The 22693-nt window shown below is 38.1% G+C and overlaps 1 protein-coding gene across 1 annotated transcript; it reads left to right on the top strand.

The window, feature by feature from the left end:
* Window positions 1-264: 264 nt before the first annotated feature.
* trib2 (tribbles pseudokinase 2) lies at window positions 265-9153 on the top strand. The gene is made up of 3 exons (XM_084090428.1): window positions 265-1379; window positions 2035-2327; window positions 7083-9153. Exons 1-3 carry the CDS (start codon window positions 1110-1112, stop codon window positions 7552-7554), a joined length of 1035 nt encoding a protein of 344 aa, XP_083946554.1. The 5' UTR covers window positions 265-1109; the 3' UTR covers window positions 7555-9153.
* Window positions 9154-22693: the final 13540 nt, after the last annotated feature.

The raw sequence follows: 22693 nt of genomic DNA, 5'->3' as shown, positions 1-22693 counted from the left end.
ATGCTTAATTATAATAATAGCAATAAAGTTAATCAGGGTTTGATGTAATTTCATTGCACAAACCAACTGACATCAAAGTCCCTTTAAGGTTGACATTTAACACTCTCCTCCCCTCCTCCTCCTCCTAGAATTCACCATATAGTCAGATTATTTAGGGTGCTTCAATTAAATCCAGAGGACAACAATTATCTCACATGACTGCATGGATGGCTTGCTTGCACACTGTGGATGTGTCAGCATCAAGCGAGCGGCCAATGGGAGAGCGTTTTGGCCGTGACGTCAGGGGGGCTGGTCGTGCGCGTGGAGAGCTCCAGTCAGTCCCGCGAGCGCAGTCAGTCAGTCAGTCAGTCAGCTCGTGTGTGCAGCTGACCCGCGCGTTCAATGGACTTAGATTCCCAGCCACGTAAGTAAGATGATGATGATGAAGGTGGTGTCTTGTTGCTAAAACAAGGGATAGGCCCGGGGAGAGCGTCGGCCGTCCCTTCTTGCCTTTGTCCAAATCAGATCCATCCGCCGGAGATCGTCGGAGTTTAGTTGCTCGCGAGGAGAAGGACATCCACTTCCCAGGCGTAACAAAAGGCGGCTCGCGACCTGGAGGAAATTTTTCCTAGCCATATTTGGTAGATGCATGGACATGATTCGCGTGGAGGCCCGCTTGAAAGCACACGGAGCGCCCTCTCAGGATATCTGAACACAGCTGGCACTTTTTGCCTTTTAATTTAATGCAAAAAAATCTATTCTTTACCTGCTGCACGCCGAGCTGCACTGCATCGACCGTGACGTCACAACCTTTACATTATACCGCGCCGGTACATTAATTTCTAGCTCTAATCACAAAACCGTGCTTTTCATTGAGTGCACAGTGGTCATACTCATAGAGGTCACAATTCGTGCATGCACGTCATTGCATTTGTGCTCAAATGACGCCACATTGTCATTGCAATTAACGCACATGCATACGGTCATCAGAGTGAGCATTAAAGTCAAGGGGAATCGCCGCTGCCTTCATGCCCAGTGTTAAATAGAGGACATCTGTCTGTCATTCACTTCCACCTCCCCTCTGAGACCGTCTAAACCCTCCTGATCTGGACGAACCTCCTCCTATACTCATGAACATACAGAGATCCAGTCCCATTAACATTTCGCGTTATGGGAGATCGAGGTATAAAGCACACGACTTCGAGGAGCTATCTTGTCTAAGGACTACAGAATCCAGCCAGAGTTTTAGTCCCAATTTAGGATCTCCCAGCCCCCCTGAGACCCCTGACTCCTCTCACTGCATTTCTTGCATTGGAAATTACCTTTTGTTGGAGCCCATTGAGGGAGACCACGTCTTCAGAGCCACCCACCTGCACAGTGGGGAAGAGCTCGTGTGCAAGGTAAGAAACACACTTATGCATGTTATTTTGTAATGGCACACTCATGCAATTGCATCAGCTATTGATAGGGACATAAGCATGATATGCATCTGGCTTATTGCACTCACTACCAATTTGTCATATGATGCATTATCAAATGAATGGCCTTCCTTTTGTGATTCTTCAACAGTGATATGAAGTGATGAAAAAAGCATGAGGGAATACCCCAGAAAAGTGTGTGTGGATGCTTGCTTGCATACAGCCATCATGCATTCATGCGTGCAAGTCCACATGACTTTGAAACATAAGACACTCTGAATGGGCTGACACGGGCAAAGAGCCATTAGTGAAAACCTCTTATCTTCTGATGAGAGAATGGCCTCAGATGTCCACTGCAGTTGTGTTATATTTAGCCCGTCTCTCTTTTAGGTGTCTGTTACTAAGCAACATTAAAATTCAATGTATGTTTTGGGGACTCTGAAATGCAGCAGAGGTGTAATGCCTTTTGACTCTGCGCTGCCTGGGTTTTCATTCTTTTGTTTCAAAATTATGCATTGAATCTAATGATACCAATACCAATGCTCTTGTCTTGGGGGGCTAATACCTTTGCACTCCACCTGAGACGTTGGAAAATCGATGATGACTTCTAATTGAATTCAAACTGCTCTCTCTTCAGGTGTTTGATATCAGTCGATACCAGGAGTCCTTGGCTGCTTACTTTGTGCTGGGCACCAATGAGCACATTAACCAGATAGTGGAGATTCTTCTGGGGGAAACACGAGCGTACGTGTTCTTCGAGAGGAGCCATGGTGACATGCACTCTTTCGTTCGCACTTGCAAGAAGCTGCGAGAGGAAGAGGCTGCCAGACTTTTCCATCAGGTAGCATCAGCGGTGGCGCACTGCCACGACAACGGCCTGGTCCTCAGAGACCTCAAGCTGAGGAAGTTTGTCTTTAAGAACGAGGACAGGTAAAGAAGCCACTAATAAAGTTGTTGCATTCAAACAGAACATGCACCGTCTTTAAAGAGAGATTTGTTTAGCATGGAAAGCACATTATTTTCATACTGTGACTGTAGCATGGTAAATATTATGGTATATTACTTGACAAACACAGCTGGCGTATTTCCTATTGAAACAAACATATTGAATGGTTAGTTCACCCAAAAATAAAAATTCTGTCATTACTCACCACTTCAGATCACAAATGAAGATCTTTTTGATGAAATCTGAGAGCTTTCTGTCCCTCCATTGACAGCTACTGTACGCAACTGACACTTTGACGCTTCAAAGAGTTAATAAAGAGATCGTAAAACTAATCCATATGAGTTGAGCAGTTTTGTCCAAATTTTCTGAAGAGACACGATCGCTTTATATGAAGAACTGATTGAATTTAGGCTTTTATTCACCTTTAAACATTGATCAGTGAACATAAACAGAACCTCAACTGAACCTGCGTAACACGAGAATGAACCTCATTGGTTCTCGAGGAAGCTCAAACGTGCTGCGTAACACGAGAATGAACCTCATTGGTTCTTGCTGAAGCTCAAACGTGCTGCGTGACACGAGAATGAACCTCATTGGTTCTTGCTGAAGATCAAACGTGCTGCGTAACATGAGAATGAACCTCACTGGTTCTTGCTGAAGATCAAACGTGCTGCGTAACATGAGAATGAACCTCATTGGTTCTTGCTGAAGCTCAAACGTGCTTCGTAACATGAGAATGAACCTCACTGGTTCTTGCTGAAGATCAAACGTGCTGCGTAACACGAGAATGAACCCTTATAGGTTCTTGCTGAAGCTCAAACGTGCTGCGTAACATGAGAATGAACCTCACTGGTTCTTGCTGAAGCTCAAACGTGCTGCGTAACATGAGAATGAACCTCATAGGTTCTTGCTGAAGATCAAATGTGCTGCGTAACACGAGAATGAACCTCACTGGTTCTTGCTGAAGCTCAAACGTGCTGCGTAACACGAGAATGAACCTCACTGGTTCTTGCTGAAGCTCAAACGTGCTGCGTAACATGAGAATGAACCTCATAGGTTCTTGCTGAAGATCAAATGTGCTGCGTAACACGAGAATGAACCTCACTGGTTCTTGCTGAAGCTCAAACGTGCTGCGTAACATGAAAATGAACCTCATAGGTTCTTGCTGAAGATCAAATGTGCTGCGTAACACGAGAATGAACCTCACTGGTTCTTGCTGAAGCTCAAACGTGCTGCGTAACATGAGAATGAACCTCATAGGTTCTTGCTGAAGATCAAATGTGCTGCGTAACACGAGAATGAACCTCACTGGTTCTTGCTGAAGCTCAAACGTGCTGCGTAACACGGGAATGAACCTCATTGGTTCTTGCTGAAGCTCAAACGTGCTGCGTAACACGAGAATGAACCTCATTGGTTCTCGAGGAAGGTCAAACGTGCTGCGTAACACGAGAATGAACCTCATTGGTTCTTGCTGAAGATCAAACGTGCTGCGTAACACGAGAATGAACCTCATTGGTTCTTGCGGAAGCTAAACCATTGGACACAAATTTGTTAAGATCATGAATGTTCTTTTTTTCTTTTTGCATATCCTCTGAAATACGTCACATTGTGGAAGTAAAATGGGTTTTGAAGGCATTGCATGTTGACTTTTTAAAAATTAACCTTCCCATATGTTTGGCAGTAAAATTAGTCTGAAATAATCCCAAGTGTGCGTTATGAATCTGGGTGGCCTTCCCGTTTAAGCTAGATGGCAGTTGCCCCACTGGCCAAATGAGTCAGCTCAGCTAGATTCCCTCTGGCTTGCTCGATGGAAATGGAGAATGTTGCCCGGTGTTTAAAATGTGAGCTCGGTGACCTTACTGTTCCCATGCTCTGAGGTCTTCTGCGTCAGCCGTCCACCTTTGAGTGAGTGATTGCAGATGAGCGCAAGTAGACGTGGCCAAGAGTGGTGAGTATTACCCTGGCTAGAAATCAAACACCAAGGGCGCACCAAGATTGGAACCAGAGAGGAAAACGAGCCAGACAGAACTGCATTCTTCAGCGTAGTGGGTTCCTGACCTGGTTATGTCATGAAGGGCGCTCATAACATTCTACTGTCAAACGCTGGAGACCGCAGTGCAGATCGTCTGGAATCACTCCCTAATGTAATAGCGCATGCGTCCACGTGTCCTCCGTTTTTCCTGCTTTCATGTGGGCCGGTGTTCTTTGCAGGCTCTTGACCTGGTGTAACTCAGCTGCGTCGTGGAGCTGTGACTCACATATGCTGCATGTCATTAAGAGAATATTTCCAGCATGCCGTGTTCTCTTTTGCACAGCGCCATTCTGCCAGTGCATGGAAACGGTTCACAAGTTCAGGCCCCGTTCATTTCTGACCTTCAGGTAATTTAGGCACCCTGCAACCTATCCACGCAGCAGGATACCGCTTGTCATGAAAAATAACATGACTATTTTGAGCTCCGAGGATTGGATGTTTCGCTGAGACTCAGTGGGCGTACGGTTTCATTCGGATAGTTTCTGATTCAGAATCTGAGTCACGAGGCAGCGTGCAAAAGACCTCAAAGATGTTTTCATTGCATATGTTGTTTTTATGGTTTGTCTTTGTTTGTAACTTGGGCTGTGCGACGCAGCTGAAATCTGTATTTTTCAGCTTTTTGACAACTAAGCAATGTCACATGTGCAAGAGTGCACATGAAGTGACTTGTATAACTGTATAGAAGTTTGAGGTCTGTAAGATTTAAAAAAAAAAAAGAAGTTTTTGAAAGAACTCTCTCATTCGTTCCCAGGTTGCATTTAATTGATCGTACTTGCAGTAAAAAAGAATAATATTGTGACCTATTATTACAATTTAAAAAAAGTTTTTTTGTTTTTAATGTAATTCATCCCTGTAATGCAAAGCTCAGTTTTCAGCATTGTTACTCCAGTCTTCAGTGTCACATGATCATTCAGAAGTCATTCTAATATGGCAATTTGATGCTCAAGATTTCTTATTATTATCATCAATGTTGAAAACAGTTCTGTTGCTTATTAATACTTTTTTGGATATCATGATACACTTAATTTTACATGATTCTTTGATGAATAGAAAGTTCAAAAGAACTGAATTTGTATGAAATATTAAACTTTTGTAACATAGGCCTGGTTTCACAGACAGGGTTTAGATTAAACCAGGATTAGGGTTTAGATATAACCAGGATTAGGCCTTAGTTCAATCAGGATATTTAAGTATCTTTTATAAATGTGCCTTAGAAAAAACATCACTGATGTGCATCTTGAGACAAAACAATGGCACTGAAGATATCTCAGTGCAAGTTGTTTTCAGTTAAAACAGCTCAAACATGCATTTTAGTCTGGGACTAGTCTTAAGCCTTGTCCGTGAAACCAAGGGTAAATGCTCTTAACGGTCACTTTTGATCAGTTAAATGCATCCTTGCTGAATAATATATATATATAATATACGATATTTTGACTTGCTTTTATCGCATTGTTGTTGTTTTTTTACTAATTGTTATCACTTGTATGTTAATGGTGCAAATGAATCATTGAATCATAGTTATGAATCTATTTATGGAAGCTGTTTGGACTGATTCATGAACATGATTTGAACTTACCCTAAACCCTGTTTTTGCATAAATTTAAACCAGAGGCATTATTAAAATGTCTGTCTTGATGCTCTCATATGTGCAAGACAAGAAAAACTGCATCTTAATTAAGACTTTCATCTTAAAATGTCACCGTATTCATTGTGAATATATAGCAGATTGTTTATCATCATCTGTACGCTGCATGTTTTGCATTATTGTGCAAATTACAAGATTACAGTGGAAAAACTAGGATCACAGGGAAATAGTGATGGTTTAAGGAATTCCATCTGTGGTGCAGCATTATTCGTGCTTTTTATAATTCCGAGGATGAATTCCAGATTTCCCTCTGGATTACAGTGGCAGGAATGTCCAGAGGCTATCTTTTATATTGCTTTTTTATGCAAGGGATTTACCATCCAATATATAGAGTATATTTATGCTTTGCTGTCAAAAAGCTACTATCCTATGACTATAGTAGAGGAAAATATGATTTGAAAGGGTTTTATTCATTTTTAACTGACAGATTTCAGAGACGTATAACAATGATCAAATTGTTTTTGACCAGATCATAATTTTGCATAGACATTTGGATACTTTTTGAGTGATCTATCTTGAAAGCCAACACAATCGAACATTTGCTTCATTGTTTTTATTTTAAAACTAACTTTATTTTTCTTGCAACAACGTTATATGTACATAATGTTTTCCTCTTTTGTTCAGTTGGTTTTATATCTGTTTTTTTCCCCATTTCATGTACTTTGTTAGTCATTTCCCATTGAAATTTAATAGCTTGTTTAATTTTTGTAAAAGTAGTAGTTCTGGGTACTATTTTATGAATACTATGAATTCGGACATACTACTCTGCTCACATACTGTTTTTTGCCTAATAAATAGCCTAGTATATAAGTAGGCATACTCGGACAAATCGCAAATGTTTGTTTAGTTTCATTTTGTTTTTAAATCTTGAATTTGTTCCATTTAATGCATCTAACAATTTTCTCTGTTAGTTTGTGGCTCAGTCCTCCTTGAAGGTCATTGATGTTGCCATTTAACCGTTGCATGATCCGTTTTGAAAGCCAGCAAACCACGTTTACACTTTATTACGTGCATAACTTGGTCACATATGTTTTTAATGTGATTCTTTATCGTCTTTCCCAGGAGCCTTGTAAAATTGGAGAGTTTGGAGGATACGTACCTCCTAGAAGGCAGTGACGATTCCCTCTCGGACAAACACGGCTGTCCAGCCTACGTCAGCCCAGAAATTCTCAATGCAAATGGCAGCTATTCGGGAAAGGCGGCAGATGTTTGGAGCTTAGGCGTGATGCTCTACACCATTCTGGTGGGCCGCTATCCGTTCCACGACGTGGAGCCCAGCTCTCTGTTTAGCAAGATCCGTCGCGGCCAGTTCAGCATCCCCGAGACGCTAACGCCCAAGGCGCGATGCCTCATCCGTAGCATCCTGCGACGAGAACCGGCAGAACGCCTCACCTCCCGAGAGATCCTGGATCATCCCTGGTTCTCGGCCTCCAGCGGTCCAGCCGCCACCAGCCACGGAAGAGGAGAACGTGAGTTGGACCAAATGGTACCGGAGGCCAACATGGAAGAAGAACTAGAACAGTTCTTTAGCTGAGCACAAGCTCGTCAGACATTATGCCACGTCCTTCTAGATTATCAGAAAAGAAATACACTCATCACAGTGGTGTCTATCGTTATTTCTCATTCCGTGGAGAGACATGATCGGTTCTGGCTAGGGTGGCATGGACACCCTAAGCTATGACTTCTGGACAAAGCTAAATGCTGATGGCGTTGAGTAATGTAGCAAGACTTCTTTTGGTTTTTCGTTTATTTCCGTTTTCATTTTACGTGGTGCTCACGAGGCGTACAAGTCGCAGTAAGCTACAAACATGCATTACAGCACAGGAGCACGCAGCCAAGGAACAAAGAAAATATCAGGCAAAACTGCTAAACCGCTCCTGTTTCCAGCTTCGATTTGTCGAAGTTGTTGACCGTGTCTTCGTTTTTATTTTTTTAAATCTTTTCCTCGAATGCTACTTGGTTGTCTCAATCTGATCCTCAGTTTATTTGAAGTATATCAGCAAATCTGTTCGCTCTCCGACAGCCCTCCACTTCAATACTGCAAACATCATGTCATATTTTTTGGTTTCTGATCCATTACGGGTGCATTAAGAAACGATTTGTGTTGCATTAAGCTGTTCCTTTTACTATTATTGCTGCTTTTTTCGCTCTAACCATACCTAAACCTTTTCCGTGAGCCTTCAGAAAATAAGAAACATCAAGCACTTGACTCGCCTAGGCTTAGAGATCCTCTCTGAACTAGTGTCATCTATTTAACTTTTAGATTTTTTCTTTTGCTGGAGCAAAATGTATCTTTTTTTTTTATTTTTTTTTTTTATTTATAATGTAACTACTACTACTATATTTAAAAAGAAATACGTGCAGGGTTTTTTTGTTTTTCTTAACCGCCAGTTTTCACGAGTATTGTAGGCGATACATTTGACACAGGACAAGTTGGACTTTTTTTGTACCAAAGTTTGTCCCAAGTAGGAAGGTCTACGGTTTAACGTCAGTGGCAGTAATCACGCAACCCAAACTCACGCTGACTGTACTCCTTATTTTTCCATTTTTTTGCATTTAACTCCATAAATATTAGACGATATTTCTACGACTACACCGTCTCGAGTACCTCATGTTAACTACTGCCTGCATAGGTCTGTGAAATGATCATGTTTTGAATGGGTACATGTAGACATGTTTCGTCGTATATCAATGTTACTTGAAATCGTGATTTATATCTAGTCAATGGCATGTGCCCTTTGAATGCTTTAGCCTGCCTAGCAAGAGGGGAGTTCGTTTTTTCCATTATTTCTTTTTCTTGAAGAATCTTACAAAAGATTTACTAGGATTCCAATTGCGCTTTGGAGTTTCTTTTCATCTTTTTTTTTTTTTTTTTTTTTTTTCCTCCTTGGTCATTGTGCTTTTCCCTCGTTATGTAGAAGGAACTTGCCTACCTAAGTTGGGGCTGATTAGGTGCTAATTTTGAAGGATGTTTTTCTTTTTTCATTCATTTTTTTTTTTTTCCCTCATGATTTCAAGGGGAGGGGGGAGTGCATGGTGGGATATCTGCCTCAGATGCTCTGATTGTAATGTATCAAATTTTGGTGTTTTGTCCAGATTTATTCAGTAAATAAATTGTGAACTGCACACTGAATGCTGTATCTTTTTATACAATCTCTAAAGCACATAAACAGACAAATAAACTGGTCACATTCAATCATATTGTACATATTTAAAACATTTTTAAATGTGCATATGTGCGTGCATGCCCATATACAATCATATTGTCACTAAAGCTTAGAACTGAAACTAGAAGAATAATTACTTCTGTTAATCGGCACAATTATCAGATTGTAACAATAATCTCAAATGGATGATTAATAGGCTATCCTGATACTTAATCTATCATGACTTATATTCAGGTCTTTTTTATACCCATTGGAGTTCATAATTTATAGTCTCTCTCTAGTTTAGATTATTTAATGTGCTTGATCTTCTGGACATTAAGACCTGTGATAACTCTCATGGAGACATCAGTCTTTGACTTTATAATATAAAGCATTTTTCCCCCCCAGCAGATTGGTTGATTTCATTGCTTGGCTGCCACTAAATCTGACTAAAGCCTGCTGGGAAATAATCCATCAAATACAGATTAATGTCTTATGCATTGGGCCCATTTTATATGATCTGCAGCTGAGGGCTTGAACTGACCCTGCAGCCTCGGTGTCATGTGCAGTCATGCCGTCAACACACCGTACATTTAACGCTTGTGGACCAGACGATGAACGCTGAACCTTCTAAAACACTGCCTGTCGCATAATGCAGAGGGTTTGCTATATAAGAGACATTTCAGATTAAAATATACTCTTTAAGAGCCAATGTGCAAGATCTAAAGCTGTTGATATTTCACACTCAACCCCTCTAAATACATATGCAAATGTGTTCTTGTACAAACACACCTTCACACTTCCAGAACAGGGTGTTTTTGATCGTAGGCAGAAGCCATGCTGTGATCAAATAGATTAGTGCATTTGTTGTGCCAGATGTGCATATGCCACAATACTTGGCACAAGCTCCACTAATGCATGGAGCTTCTGAATTTGCATATGAGCAGCATGCATTTTATCCTCATGAATATTTTGCATGCGTGATCTTGCAGCTGAAGTGCCTTTAAATACCTATAGAAGCACCTTTCAATTTTGATGCAAGATTTGTTGCAACGTGTACCATTCAAAAATCCACACATTTATATTGTATATATATATATATATATATATATATATATATGTATGTATGTATGTATATATAATGTGGCAAAGAGAGACTGTCCATTCAGAAGCAAGCACATTTAAGTTTAATGGAAGTTGAAGGATTAGTTGCAACATGCATTAAAGCAACGTTACAGCAAAAGGATTTAATTTCTGATGGGTACAAAGGATATTTTAATATCCTGGGGCTCATTACTCAGACCCCATTTAATAAAGCTTAATACAGTTATTCTAATTAGCATTCGCCTCTGATAAGAACGGGCAATAGTTGTGCATGCAAATCCATACAAAACACCATAGTGTGTTCATAAATAATATTTCTGCAGATAATCTTCTCTAATCACTGCTGAGGCAAAATTGAATATCACACTGTGTAAGACACCATTAGGTTGACAGTTACTGCCCATTGTGCTCCTTTTAATTTGGCCCTGCACCATAGTGTGGAAGTAATGGCTTTCAGTGGGGTGATAATCATCTGGAATATTGTTCATATTACGCCCCCTGGTGGACAAATGAGAATTGTGCCCCATTTTCTACAAATTAATCCCTTGCATCCCATCCAAAAACCATTGTACACGCATGAATGTTCTCCACAGGTGATGTTTCTTTGTTTTTATATTGGTTTAGTGCTACATTTGACTGTCACAGTTGTGTAACCCATTCACAGCTCCAACCCTCCTCTAATCCTCTTTAATGTGTGTTGAGTCTGTATTATACTGTTTTGTGTCTGTTGTCATTCAGGTTGTCCAGTTAATCTCTCACTGCAGACATCTGGATGAACAGGACACAGCCATTAGACTGTGCCAGAAATATATGTGCCTATATATTTCCGGCTCATTTTATTTGCAAAGGTTACTGCTGAATGAGAAAATCACATGGTTCCACCTCAGGTCTAAATGTCACTTCCTTAAGTTTGATCATCAGAAACATCACGTCATTATTTTTAAAGGGCATATGGAAATCTTGCAACTTCTCAGGAAACTCTTTTTTAACATTTTCAACGCTTTGGCAATGAAGGCCTTTTTTTAGTTTGTAGAAATGTTTAATTTTTTTTGAGAGCTGAACGGGGACATGCCAATTAGCTGATATTCAGATAAAAAACAAACATTTAAAAATAAAATGAAGAAACATTTAAGAAAAATATTAATAGTAAATAGGCCTTTAAAACAAAAAGGTTTTTTTTTTTCATGTAAAAACATCAAGAACAACACCTACAAAAATAAAGTTAATTATAAAAATGTATATACCGAAAATAAAAATAATATAACTTATAGTAATATCCCAATATTTTGTTTCATTAAAATGAGCACGTTGGCTAATACAGTAAGCAGGTGTTTGTAAAAACCAAAAAATAAAATAAAAATAAATACTGTGTGTGTGTGTATACCTGGTATTCCCAGTGTTAAAAACAACCAAACAATGTGTGTGTGTGTGTGTGTGTGTGTGTTTTGGTTTATATTACATTGTGGGAACCAAATGTCCCCAAAAGGATGGTAAAACCTGAGATCACCTCCATTGTGGGGACCAGCCAGCGGTCCCCATGAGGGAAATGGGTTAATAAACATACTAAATTATATTTTTTTGAAAATGTAAAAATGCAGAAAGTTTTCTGTGATGGGTAGGGGTAGGGTTAGTGTAAGGAGATAGAATATACAGTTTGTACAGTATAAAGACCATTAAGTCTATGGAGAGTCCCCACAAAGATGTGTGTGCCTGTTTGTGTGTGTGTGTGTGTGTGTGTGTGTGTGTGCGTGTATGTGTGTGTATACCTGGTATTCCCAGTGTTATGGGGACCATATGTCCTCCTAAGGATAGTAATACCAGTAAATGTTGTCCATGGGGACATTTTTTGGTCCCATGAGGAAAACAGCTTATAAATCACACTAAGTTTGGTTTTGTTTTTATGTAAAAATGCAGAACGTTTTCTGTGAAGCTAGGTTTAGGGGTAAGGTTAGTGTAGGGGATAAAATATACAGTTTGTACAATATAAAAATCATTATGTCTATGGAAAGAACATGAAAACATCACGTATATATATATATATATATATGTGTGTGTGTGTGTGTGTGTGTGTGCATATTGCTAATAGCTTACAGCAAAAAAAGTTGAAAACAAGGGGTTTGTAAAGGCCCCTTTATTGATGTATTTATAAAAATGTCTACGTTTACCCAGTGCATCTGTGCTATTCAGTCTAAAAACACTAATCATTGCAGTGGAAAGTTCCATTCAAAAGCAGCCAAGCCCTTTTCCCAATTCACTGATCAATCATTAATCACTATTGTTTTATTTGAAATTGACGACACGCATAAGCATTTTATCCCCAGATGATAATGTGTGAATATAACCATACTGAGAAAGCGAATGCTTGAGCTCAGCACGTTATGATATTGGCAGAAATCATAGGAATGAAGAATCCCAGCGGGGCTCGATGGGATGGTGTTGATTTTTCCGTGCAGTTGGAGCTCCTCCGTGTTTATTTATCTTTTCCTGCCTCATTCCAACACAGAAGCTGCTCAAACCAACTCTAGGAAGCAGGCCAAAGCTAAAATTTCATTTAGTGTGTTCCCCTCCTAAACAAAGCTCGTGTGGATATGCCAGTGTGTTGCAGCTTACATCTGGCTTACAGGTTTTCATTATCCCGCATGTCAATAAACAAGAGTTCCTCCTCTGAAAGGGAGCGAATGGGAGCAGAAGTACCACAGGGACCAATCAGAGGGAAGTAACTCGTGCCAGCATTAGGCTAGTAGTAATTGCATGAGATACGGGAATCCCGGCCTGTGTGTTTCCTATCCCAGTGGAGCACAGTTTGTGTACTAACCCAACCCAAACTAAACACCACGAACAGACTGTTACTGTTGTTCCCTTGAGGTCGCGGTCACTCTGACTCTCTCAGCTACTTTACTCTCCTCATAACCTCACATGATCTCACGAGCCACTGGATGCAATTCATTAGTGATTCAGCTCGATCATTAACTGACCCAATCGGTTATTGAGTCGCTGGTTAATCCAGAACACAGATTTCACAGATTTCATCCGAGGGGGATCGATAGTACATGTGCTGTTTAATGTAAATCATTAAAAACACTCTACATAACAAGAGGACTTTACTTATTTTAGCTGCAATATATTCATATAAAAAACTATAACTATATATATTTTATACATAATCATTTATAAATAAAAAAGTAAATATTTATAAATATTATAGGCTACTATATGTTTTTTAAAAATATTTATGAATTATTGTATGTAAAAATATATAATGTATATTTATAAAAAATATTAAGAAACTATATTGGCTATATATATACTATTTTAAACTATACAATATTTATGAATTAAAAAAAAAATTGTTTAAAAAAATACTGTACAAAATGTTAATATATTATATATAGTAGCCTAGCCCTATATATAGTAGCCTATATATAATAGCCTATAGTATATTTGTAAAACAACTATATATATATATATATATATATATATATATATATATTTAACAGCAGAAATACCTACATGCCCACTTACAAACACTACAGTACTGTTCAGTGCAGTAAAAAATATTATAAAGTAAAATTATATGTATTAACTGGGACTATGGTTACGACATATATATTCACATATAATATTTGTATTATGTGTTTGTCATGCTGTGGCTCACTGATATTGAGCAATGACCAGTAGATGGCGCACTCACATACTAATTAAGAGCTGTTCAGTGGTGTATTTTGTATTATTTTATGTATTTTAAGATATACAGCCCTTTTTTTTTTTTTTTTACTTCAATAAAACTGATAACTTGATATTAGCAATCTAAAAAAAAAAGAGAGAGATTCTGACAGCCTTTCATAAATGAGTTTGTAAGGGTTAATTTTGTACAAACATGATTTATAATAAAATGGGAAGGCTAAAGCAGAAATAAAACTGGTATCCAAGAGGGCAGTTGAAATTGAAATAAAAATGAAACATTTTTAATAGCTGTCATCATTATTTTTATGCTTTACTATCCATCTCTTATTTTTGTTGTTGAAAAGCAATAAAAAGTGTTTTTCCTCAGAAAAGCAATTTCCTTTTTTTATACTTTATTCTTTATATTTTATTAGCGCATCATAAACTGTTACAATACTATAAAATGAAACATATTACATTAAATGCAAACATCTGGCAGATAGATTATTTACATATTTCTGGAGAATAATATGCATGTGGTTTGCATGCACCAATATTTATATCTGACCTATACTCTATAAATAATTTCTGCAATCAAATCTCAGAGACCTCTCAAATTATTATGAAATTCATCCAAGAACAAATGATCAGACCTGCTTTGCACATTTATTTTATTGCTTTATATTGTTGTTTTATGTATATTGTCTTGTTCATTCTTTTTTATTATTAGGCGAAACTTCTGAAATGAATAGCAACCTCTGAGCGATGTGTTTGAGTTCAACCACTAACAGAAAAGGTAACTGCGAGCTTCTTCATTCATCTTCATCAAACTGTTTGTCAGCTGTGCTGGTGGTTTTGGCTTCACACTGGCCGGTTTAATGGTCAAACAGCCCAGCTGAAGCCACATGATGACAGTGTTGGATGTGCATGAGTGTATCTCGCCACCCTTTTTTTGTCAATACACAATTATCCTCCCTGTTCCACTTCCTGTGGATGGGAAATGCCGAAAATAGCAAGGGGAAGCACTGTGTGCTAATTGCAGCTAACAGTAGTCACTTGCCGTATTGATCACACATTAGATGCGGGCTGCAGGAGGGAGGTTGTGTGAAGTGGATTAAGGGTTGTCTGTTCCATTCTTAAAGCCTCCAATTAATGTCTCCGCACACAAGGGTTTTTCTGAAATGTTTAAGGACCACTCTTCATCATCATGGTGGTCGCTTTATGCATGAAGTGCTCTTCCTGAAAGCGAGAACATCTCAAACTGAGGATTAGGATGTCCTCGTTCAGCCTCTTGCGTTGTGCTTTTTCTAATGGATGGTTTTTTACACTCTTATTGAACATTATGTTAGTGCGTATTGTGATTTTCCCTTTTGTGTTCTTTTTGAAATCAAAATAGCATTTTAAGCATGTAAAAAGAAAAGATGGTTCTAACAGTTCTATTTAGAACCATTTTGTCCGGAAGAACTGTTTTATGCTGAAATGGTTCTTTGTGTTAGAGTTTAGGGTTCTTTTTTCTCTTTTTTTTTTAAATCTGTAACTGTCAACTCCTTTCAAAACAACCTCCTTTCTGGAGCTCAACGATCCAAAACTGTAATTAAAGGGATAGTTCACCCAAAAATGAAAATGTTGTCATTACTCACCAGTTGACTTCTATAGTGTGTTTTTCCTACTTTGGAAGTCAATGGGTGCCGTCAACCATCTGGTTACCAACATTCTTTAAGAAACTCATACAGGTTTGGAACAACTTGAGGGTGCGCTATCCCTTTAAAATCCTTCTTATATACTTTCAAAACTGTAACTGTATGGTTTCCTACCAATCATATTTTCCTCTTGTGTTTTATTTCTTTATGTATTTATTACATGCAAACTAGCCAATTATCATTTATTAATAAATTCAGAGAATGACTGTTTTTAGAGCACTGTCATTTTCACTACAATTTCACATCAATAAAAAATATAAGTACTTTATTTGACATGACTAGCCATCAGCTTTTTAATGGAAACCCCTAGAGTTTAATAGGACAATTAAGTACTGTAAATATATATATATATATATATATATATATATATATACAGTGAGGAAAATAAGTATTTGAACACCCTGCTATTTTGCAAGTTCTCCCGCTTGGAAATCATGGAGGGGTCTGAAATTGTCATTGTAGGTGCATGTCCACTGTGAGAGACATAATCTAAAAAAAAATAATCCAGAAATCACAATATATGATTTTTTAACTATTTATTTGTATGATACAGCTGCAAATAAGTATTTGAACACCTGTCTATCAGCTAGAATTCTGACCCTCAAAGACCTGTTAGTCTGCCTTTAAAATGTCCACCTCCCCACTCCATTTATTATCCTAAATTAGATGCACCTGTTTGAGGTCGTTAGCTGCATAAAGACACCTGTCCACCCCATACAATCAGTAAGAATCCAACTACTAACATGGCCAAGACCAAAGAGCTGTCCAAAGACACTAGAGACAAAATTGTACACCTCCACAAGGCTGGAAAGGGCTACGGGGAAATTGCCAAGCAGCTTGGTGAAAAAAGGTCCACTGTTGGAGCAATCATTAGAAAATGGAAGAAGCTAAACATGGCTGTCAATCTCCCTCGGACTGGGGCTCCATGCAAGATCTCACCTCGTGGGGTCTCAATGATCCTAAGAAAGGTGAGAAATCAGCCCAGAACTACACGGGAGGAGCTGGTCAATGACCTGAAAAGAGCTGGGACCACCGTTTCCAAGGTTACTGTTGGTAATACACTAAGACGTCATGGTTTGAAATCATCCATGGCACGGAAGGTTCCCCTGCTTAAACCAGCACATGTCAAGGCCCGTCTTAAGTTTGCCAATGACCATTTGGATGATCCAGAGGAGTCATGGGAGAAAGTCATGTGGTCAGATGAGACCAAAATAGAACTTTTTGGTCATAATTCCACTAAACGTGTTTGGAGGAAGAAGAATGATGAGTACCATCCCAAGAACACCATCCCTACTGTGAAGCATGGGGGTGGTAGCATCATGCTTTGGGGGTGTTTTTCTGCACATGGGACAGGGTGACTGCACTGTATTAAGGAGAGGATGACCGGGGCCATGTATTGCGAGATTTTGGGGAACAACCTCCTTTCCTCAGTTAGAGCATTGAAGATGGGTCGAGGCTGGGTCTTCCAACATGACAATGACCCGAAGCACACAGCTAGGATAACCAAGGAGTGGCTCTGTAAGAAGCATATCAAGGTTCTGGCGTGGCCTAGCCAGTCTCCAGACCTAAACCCAATAGAGAATCTTTGGAGGGAGCTCAAATTCCGTGTTTCTCAGCGACAGCCCAGAAACCTGACTGATCTAGAGAAGATCTGTGTGGAGGAGTGGGCCAAAATCCCTCCTGCAGTGTGTGCAAACCTGGTGAAAAACTACAGGAAACGTTTGACCTCTGTAATTGCAAACAAAGGCTACTGTACCAAATATTAACATTGATTTTCTCAGGTGTTCAAATACTTATTTGCAGCTGTATCATACAAATAAATAGTTAAAAAAATCATACATTGTGATTTCTGGATTTTTTTTATTTATTATGTCTCTCACAGTGGACATGCACCTACGATGACAATTTCAGACCCCTCCATGATTTCTAAGTGGGAGAACTTGCAAAATAGCAGGGTGTTCAAATACTTATTTTCCTCACTGTATATATATATATATATATATATATATATATATATATATATATATATAGTTGGTTTAACGGTTTAACTTAAAAAAGCAAGTTACCTGGTGTCTTAAAATTTTGAGTTCATGGAAATTAAAATTTTTAGTTAATACAATGGAGATTTTTAATCAACAGAAACTCAAAATATGATGTTATCTAAACCACATTATTATCTAACAAATCATGAAAATATATTTTTTAAAATGTGTCTTAGAAAGAAAATTACTGGTGTGCATCTTGAGACAAATGGCACTGACATATTTTAAGATTTATCAGTGCAAATTGCTTTCAGTTAAACCCATTCAAACATGCATTTTAGTCTGGGACAAACTTAAGCCTTGTCTGTGAAACCAGGAAAAAGGTTATATAGCACTTTCAAAGCATGGTTATTTACGGAACCTTATGGGTTAGGGTTCTGTTGAGCATCAGAAAGAGTTCTATTATCGTTACAAGACAAAGAACCCTAATTTAGAACCATTTTTCTTAAGAGTGCATGGTGAAGACAACGCTAATGACTCTGTGCTTTGGGAACCTGCTTATTCAAACCTCTGTGACAAGTGTAGTAGTCCAGTGTGAAACTATAGTTTCTGTTTACTCTGATCTCCATCTTTTTGACCAAACAGAGACTCTTAGCCTGCTTTTACAGTCAATCCAAGCAGAGATGAAAATACAGATGCACAAAATGTGCTCTGATGCAAGTCTAAATTACGCTGCAGATCATTATGAAACATCAAAAGGAGCCGATGACAAGATACTGACGTACTGGAATATGGTCATTAATAGAACGTCTTTTCAAACAACTACAAGCTCTTCACGCAATGAATCAGATCAATATCAGATGTTTCCAAGTCATAGCAGGAAGTGAGGTCATTCTGGAAGGCTTGCGTGTTTCTTAAAGGTACAATATGTAAGAATTTTGTAATAAAATATCCAAAAATCACTTGCACAGTGTGATATATTTCCTGCAGTTGTGTAAACTTACAAAGGTTCCTAAAGATGTTTAATTTCAGAGAAATTCCAATTTTAAATAATGGCTCATCCCTGTTCACTTGTCGCCTTTCAATGATGTAATATCCGCGTTATCCCTGGTTTCCGCTTGTACTGCCATAGTAACCATGGCGACAGACGTGGACAACTGCTTTTGTTGTTTCATTCAAACATTATGGACCGTGGCAAGCAGACTTTGGGACAAAAGGAGAACTAAAACGAGAATCAATATCAGCGTAACGTTTTCTAGATGCCGAGAGCTCCACGTCCGTGGCAAACTTCGACTTGACAGAGGTGAGCAAATGAACATAAAACTAATCAATGTTAAATAGCTCAACATGACGAAATGTTAGCATATGATCAGTAAGTTATTCTAATGTTGATCTAGCTTACTGCTAGTCTCATACAGACAAACACAGAATAAACATTATAACTTTCAACACACTCAAATGCAGTTTAGTGTGATAGTGTAGAACAAGTGAAACAGCACTGCGTTATTTCACAAGTTTCATTCGTCTAATAAACTGACCTGTGTGAGTATTAATTCAGCACTTGCGGGTAAGTTAGTTCGGTAGAATGAAATGTCCTTATTCCTTTATATCCGCGGGACTCGCATGTGGCGCTGATATCTGTCTCTCATTAGCAGTCGTGCCCTGCTTCATACCACAGTCATGTTAAAAACATCAATGTACTGTATTCACTCATCCATAAACATTATTAGATCCTTCGGCATGACGACAAGTTCCATAATTCCCCTTATGCATCATCAACCTACACCTTTGTTATTGTAAGAGGTTAGTGACCCCTAGCGGCGAAAAAAAAAAACATATTGTAGCTTTAAAGTGTTTAATTCAAGCATAACAAACACTCTTTTACTCATCAAGGCTGCATTTTTTTTAATCAAAAATACAGTAACACAGTAGGCTAATATTGTGAAATATTATTACAATTTAAAATAACTGTTTTCTATTTGAATATATTTTAACATGTAATTTATTCCTATGCTGTCAAAGCTGAATTTTCAGCATCATTACTCCAGTCTTCAGTGTCTTATGATCCTACAGAAATCATTCTAATATAGAAACATTTCTGATTATTATCAGTGTTGAAAACAGTTAAAACAGTTATTTTGTTTTCATATGGGTATGGAGTGACATGAGGCACAATAAATAACAAACTATTTCTTTTTCCTAAAATGAATCAACCACACATCTGAAAACAACATCTGATCCTGTTTACAGATACCTTCTCTGAGCAGCGTGGGGTCAAAGGTCAGAGCCCGCCAGTACATTAACTAGCCGCTTGCTGATGGATGGAGTTGTTAGTGAACTAAAGGTGGATAATCCCACCATATATGTGAGCCTTTTCCTCTGGTGACCAATTACCCAGACTGCTCTGTCCAGCCACCATAATGGAACATGGACTAACAGGGGCGGTCAGCCATTTAGATGCTATTTGGATCTCTGTGTCTTTATTTCTCTGTGCGTCTAATGGAAATTGAATTGTATGTGCAGTGCAGCAAGCAATGAACCTTATAGAGCATTTCCAGGAAGTCTTTTGAATTCAAGAACAGCCTGTCTATTTGAAGAAGATCTATTTGAGGAGCTTTGTGAGGAACTGCTTTAAAGTCGACATGAAACAGCATTTAAAACCCATTTTAATGTGATATATTTCTTATTCTTAAAGACATATACTTGGTTCAATGCATCAGGAGTTGATTAGATCATAAAACAATGGCTAGTCTTCTTAAATATTGCCTTAAAATACAACATTCATATTTTTTGGTCAAAATCAATGGTAAATAATAAATGCTGAAAACATATTTGGCACTGTTTAACCTTCCTTTATGGGTCACACTCATAATCCTTCTGGTCAAAAGTGGTCGAACACCTCAAATACCACTTTTTCTTTTTGAACAAAGACATTTAATTGTGAACATAACCTACCATTTTCCTCCAGTGTTTTTCTCATAGCCAGGTGTTGGCTAACATCGACAACCAATCACAATCCATCCTACTGTAACGAGCTCGAGCATTTAAAGTGACAGACAAGCAATAAATAGAGCGATCGCCCGCTGGTTTGAACGATATAGTTATTGTTATAGTTGTCTTTATAATTATCATTTCTTGGTGTGAACAACGACGATAAAGACATAGTTCTAAAAATCGTTCTAAATATAAAAGAACAGCAGAGTTCACACCAAAACAATAAAGAGAATGGCACAGAGAAACGATACCATATTATTATTTTTTCCCAGTTGATGAACAATAAAATATTGACAGCCAATCAGAATCCATCCTGCTTTAAGAGTGCGAGCATTTAAAGTGACAAATGACAACTGCTTATAATAACAAACAGGACAGTAGCGTAGCCTATGTCCGCTGGCTGGTGTGAACGCTAATATAATTATGGTTATAGTTGTATTTGTAGTTATTGTTCTTGGTGTGAACAGGCCTTAAATCAGACCTAACAAAGCACATGAACCAAAGTCCTAAATGCATGTAAAAACAAGGAAATGAAGCTACACATGACCAGCGGCAGTGACGCGTTACGTGCTGAGGCCTCCAAACTCAAGCAGCGGTCGGTCGGAAAAACACGTTCGGGTCCAGTGGATCCCAACGAAGTGCAGTGTTGTGGCCCTGAGCTATTCCTGCTCTAACAGACCTGCATACATATCCATAAATTGCAGGCGTGCTGTTAAGACAGTGCCTGTGCATACATGACAGGGAGCGAATCAGAGAACCCACGACCTTTGACACACTAAGTTGTGCTTTATTATTAATGAGAGAGAACCTTCAATTTTTAAACGTTTGTGATGTATTATATATGTCGGATCCAATTGCCACTTCAGTGAAAAATCTGCAGGTTTCATACCCTTGGGTTTGGTCAACAAACCTAGAGAATGTGGGGGTTTAAACATACCCTCCAGCTACTAATGGTTACATGCATGTAAACAAGCATTTTCCAGTGGGAACATGCTCACTGTGCAAAAGACTCATTTTCATTTAGCTGATACCTTTTAACTTTACAGTGCACAAGAATGGTGATAGATGTTCATCACATGTGGGATTTGAACCTACAACCACCTCACGTCACAGAATTTACTGTGTCCATATACAAGGCATCATTTGAAAGATGTTTATCACAGCCAGATGAATTAAAACACGTGTTGTGTGCATCTAATACATAATTAATCACCATGCCACACCGTGCCAGCGTCTGGACCTGGCAAATGTGTGACGAGCACTCTCTTTAATTGCACATCACTCTAGTGTATTGGGATATTTTATTCTTCATTAATAGTGCCTTAAAATACAATATTTGTCTTTTTTGGTCACTTTTACATTTCTAATTGTAATCAGTTGACATGTTGCATCATTTAGAATTTGACCACATTAAAACATTAGAACGAATGAGTGAAGCTGTTTTAGACATTTCTCAGTGATTAACTTAAATTTTTAAAAATGTTTTTGTAAGTCTATTCTGCTCACCAAGACTGCATTTATTTGGCACTGTAAAAACAGTAATATTGTGAATATGATTGCAATTTAAAATAACTTGTTTCTGTTTGAATATATTTTAAAATATAATGTATTCCTGTGATCAAAGCTGAATTTTCAGCGTCATTACTTCAGTGTCACATGATCCTTCAGAAATCATTCATATATGCTGATTTGCTGATTATCCATGTTAAAAACAATTGTGCTGCTTAATACTTTTGTGCATTTTTTTTTTTTTTTTTTTTGATTAATAGAAAGTTCTCAAAAAACAGCATTTATTTGGAATCTTTTGTAACATTATACATTTCTTTAATGTCATTTTCGATCAATGCAGCATTGCTGAATAAAAGTATTAATTTCTATTAAAAACTAAATGAAATAATAGTGCCCTCAAACATTTGAATGGTAGTGTATATAGTTTTATTTCATATGACTATGTTTTCATTTTTGCTGATGAAATATTTTTCATGAAGTTATTTTTGTATTTTCCACCTGCATATTGTATACAGTTTATTTTTTATGGATACACTTTATTTTAAGGTGTCATTGTTACAGTATAATTATATATA

Source organism: Abramis brama (genome assembly GCF_963993115.1).
Source record: "Abramis brama genome assembly, chromosome: 18".
Lineage (NCBI taxonomy): Eukaryota > Metazoa > Chordata > Actinopteri > Cypriniformes > Leuciscidae > Abramis > Abramis brama.
Note: the sequence above shows the minus strand (reverse complement) of the source record. Positions and strands in the feature narration are given on the sequence as shown.

What these genes read in the sequence shown, in the direction of transcription:
- trib2 (XM_084090428.1), top strand. Translation starts at nt 1,110, where the DNA reads ATGAACATACAGAGATCCAGTCCCATTAACATTTCGCGTTATGGGAGA. An exon ending in GGGAAGAGCTCGTGTGCAAG is followed by an intron (nt 1,380 to 2,034) that starts GTAAGAAACACA and finishes CTCTCTCTTCAG; the next exon opens with GTGTTTGATATCAGTCGATA. An exon ending in GTCTTTAAGAACGAGGACAG is followed by an intron (nt 2,328 to 7,082) that starts GTAAAGAAGCCA and finishes CGTCTTTCCCAG; the next exon opens with GAGCCTTGTAAAATTGGAGA.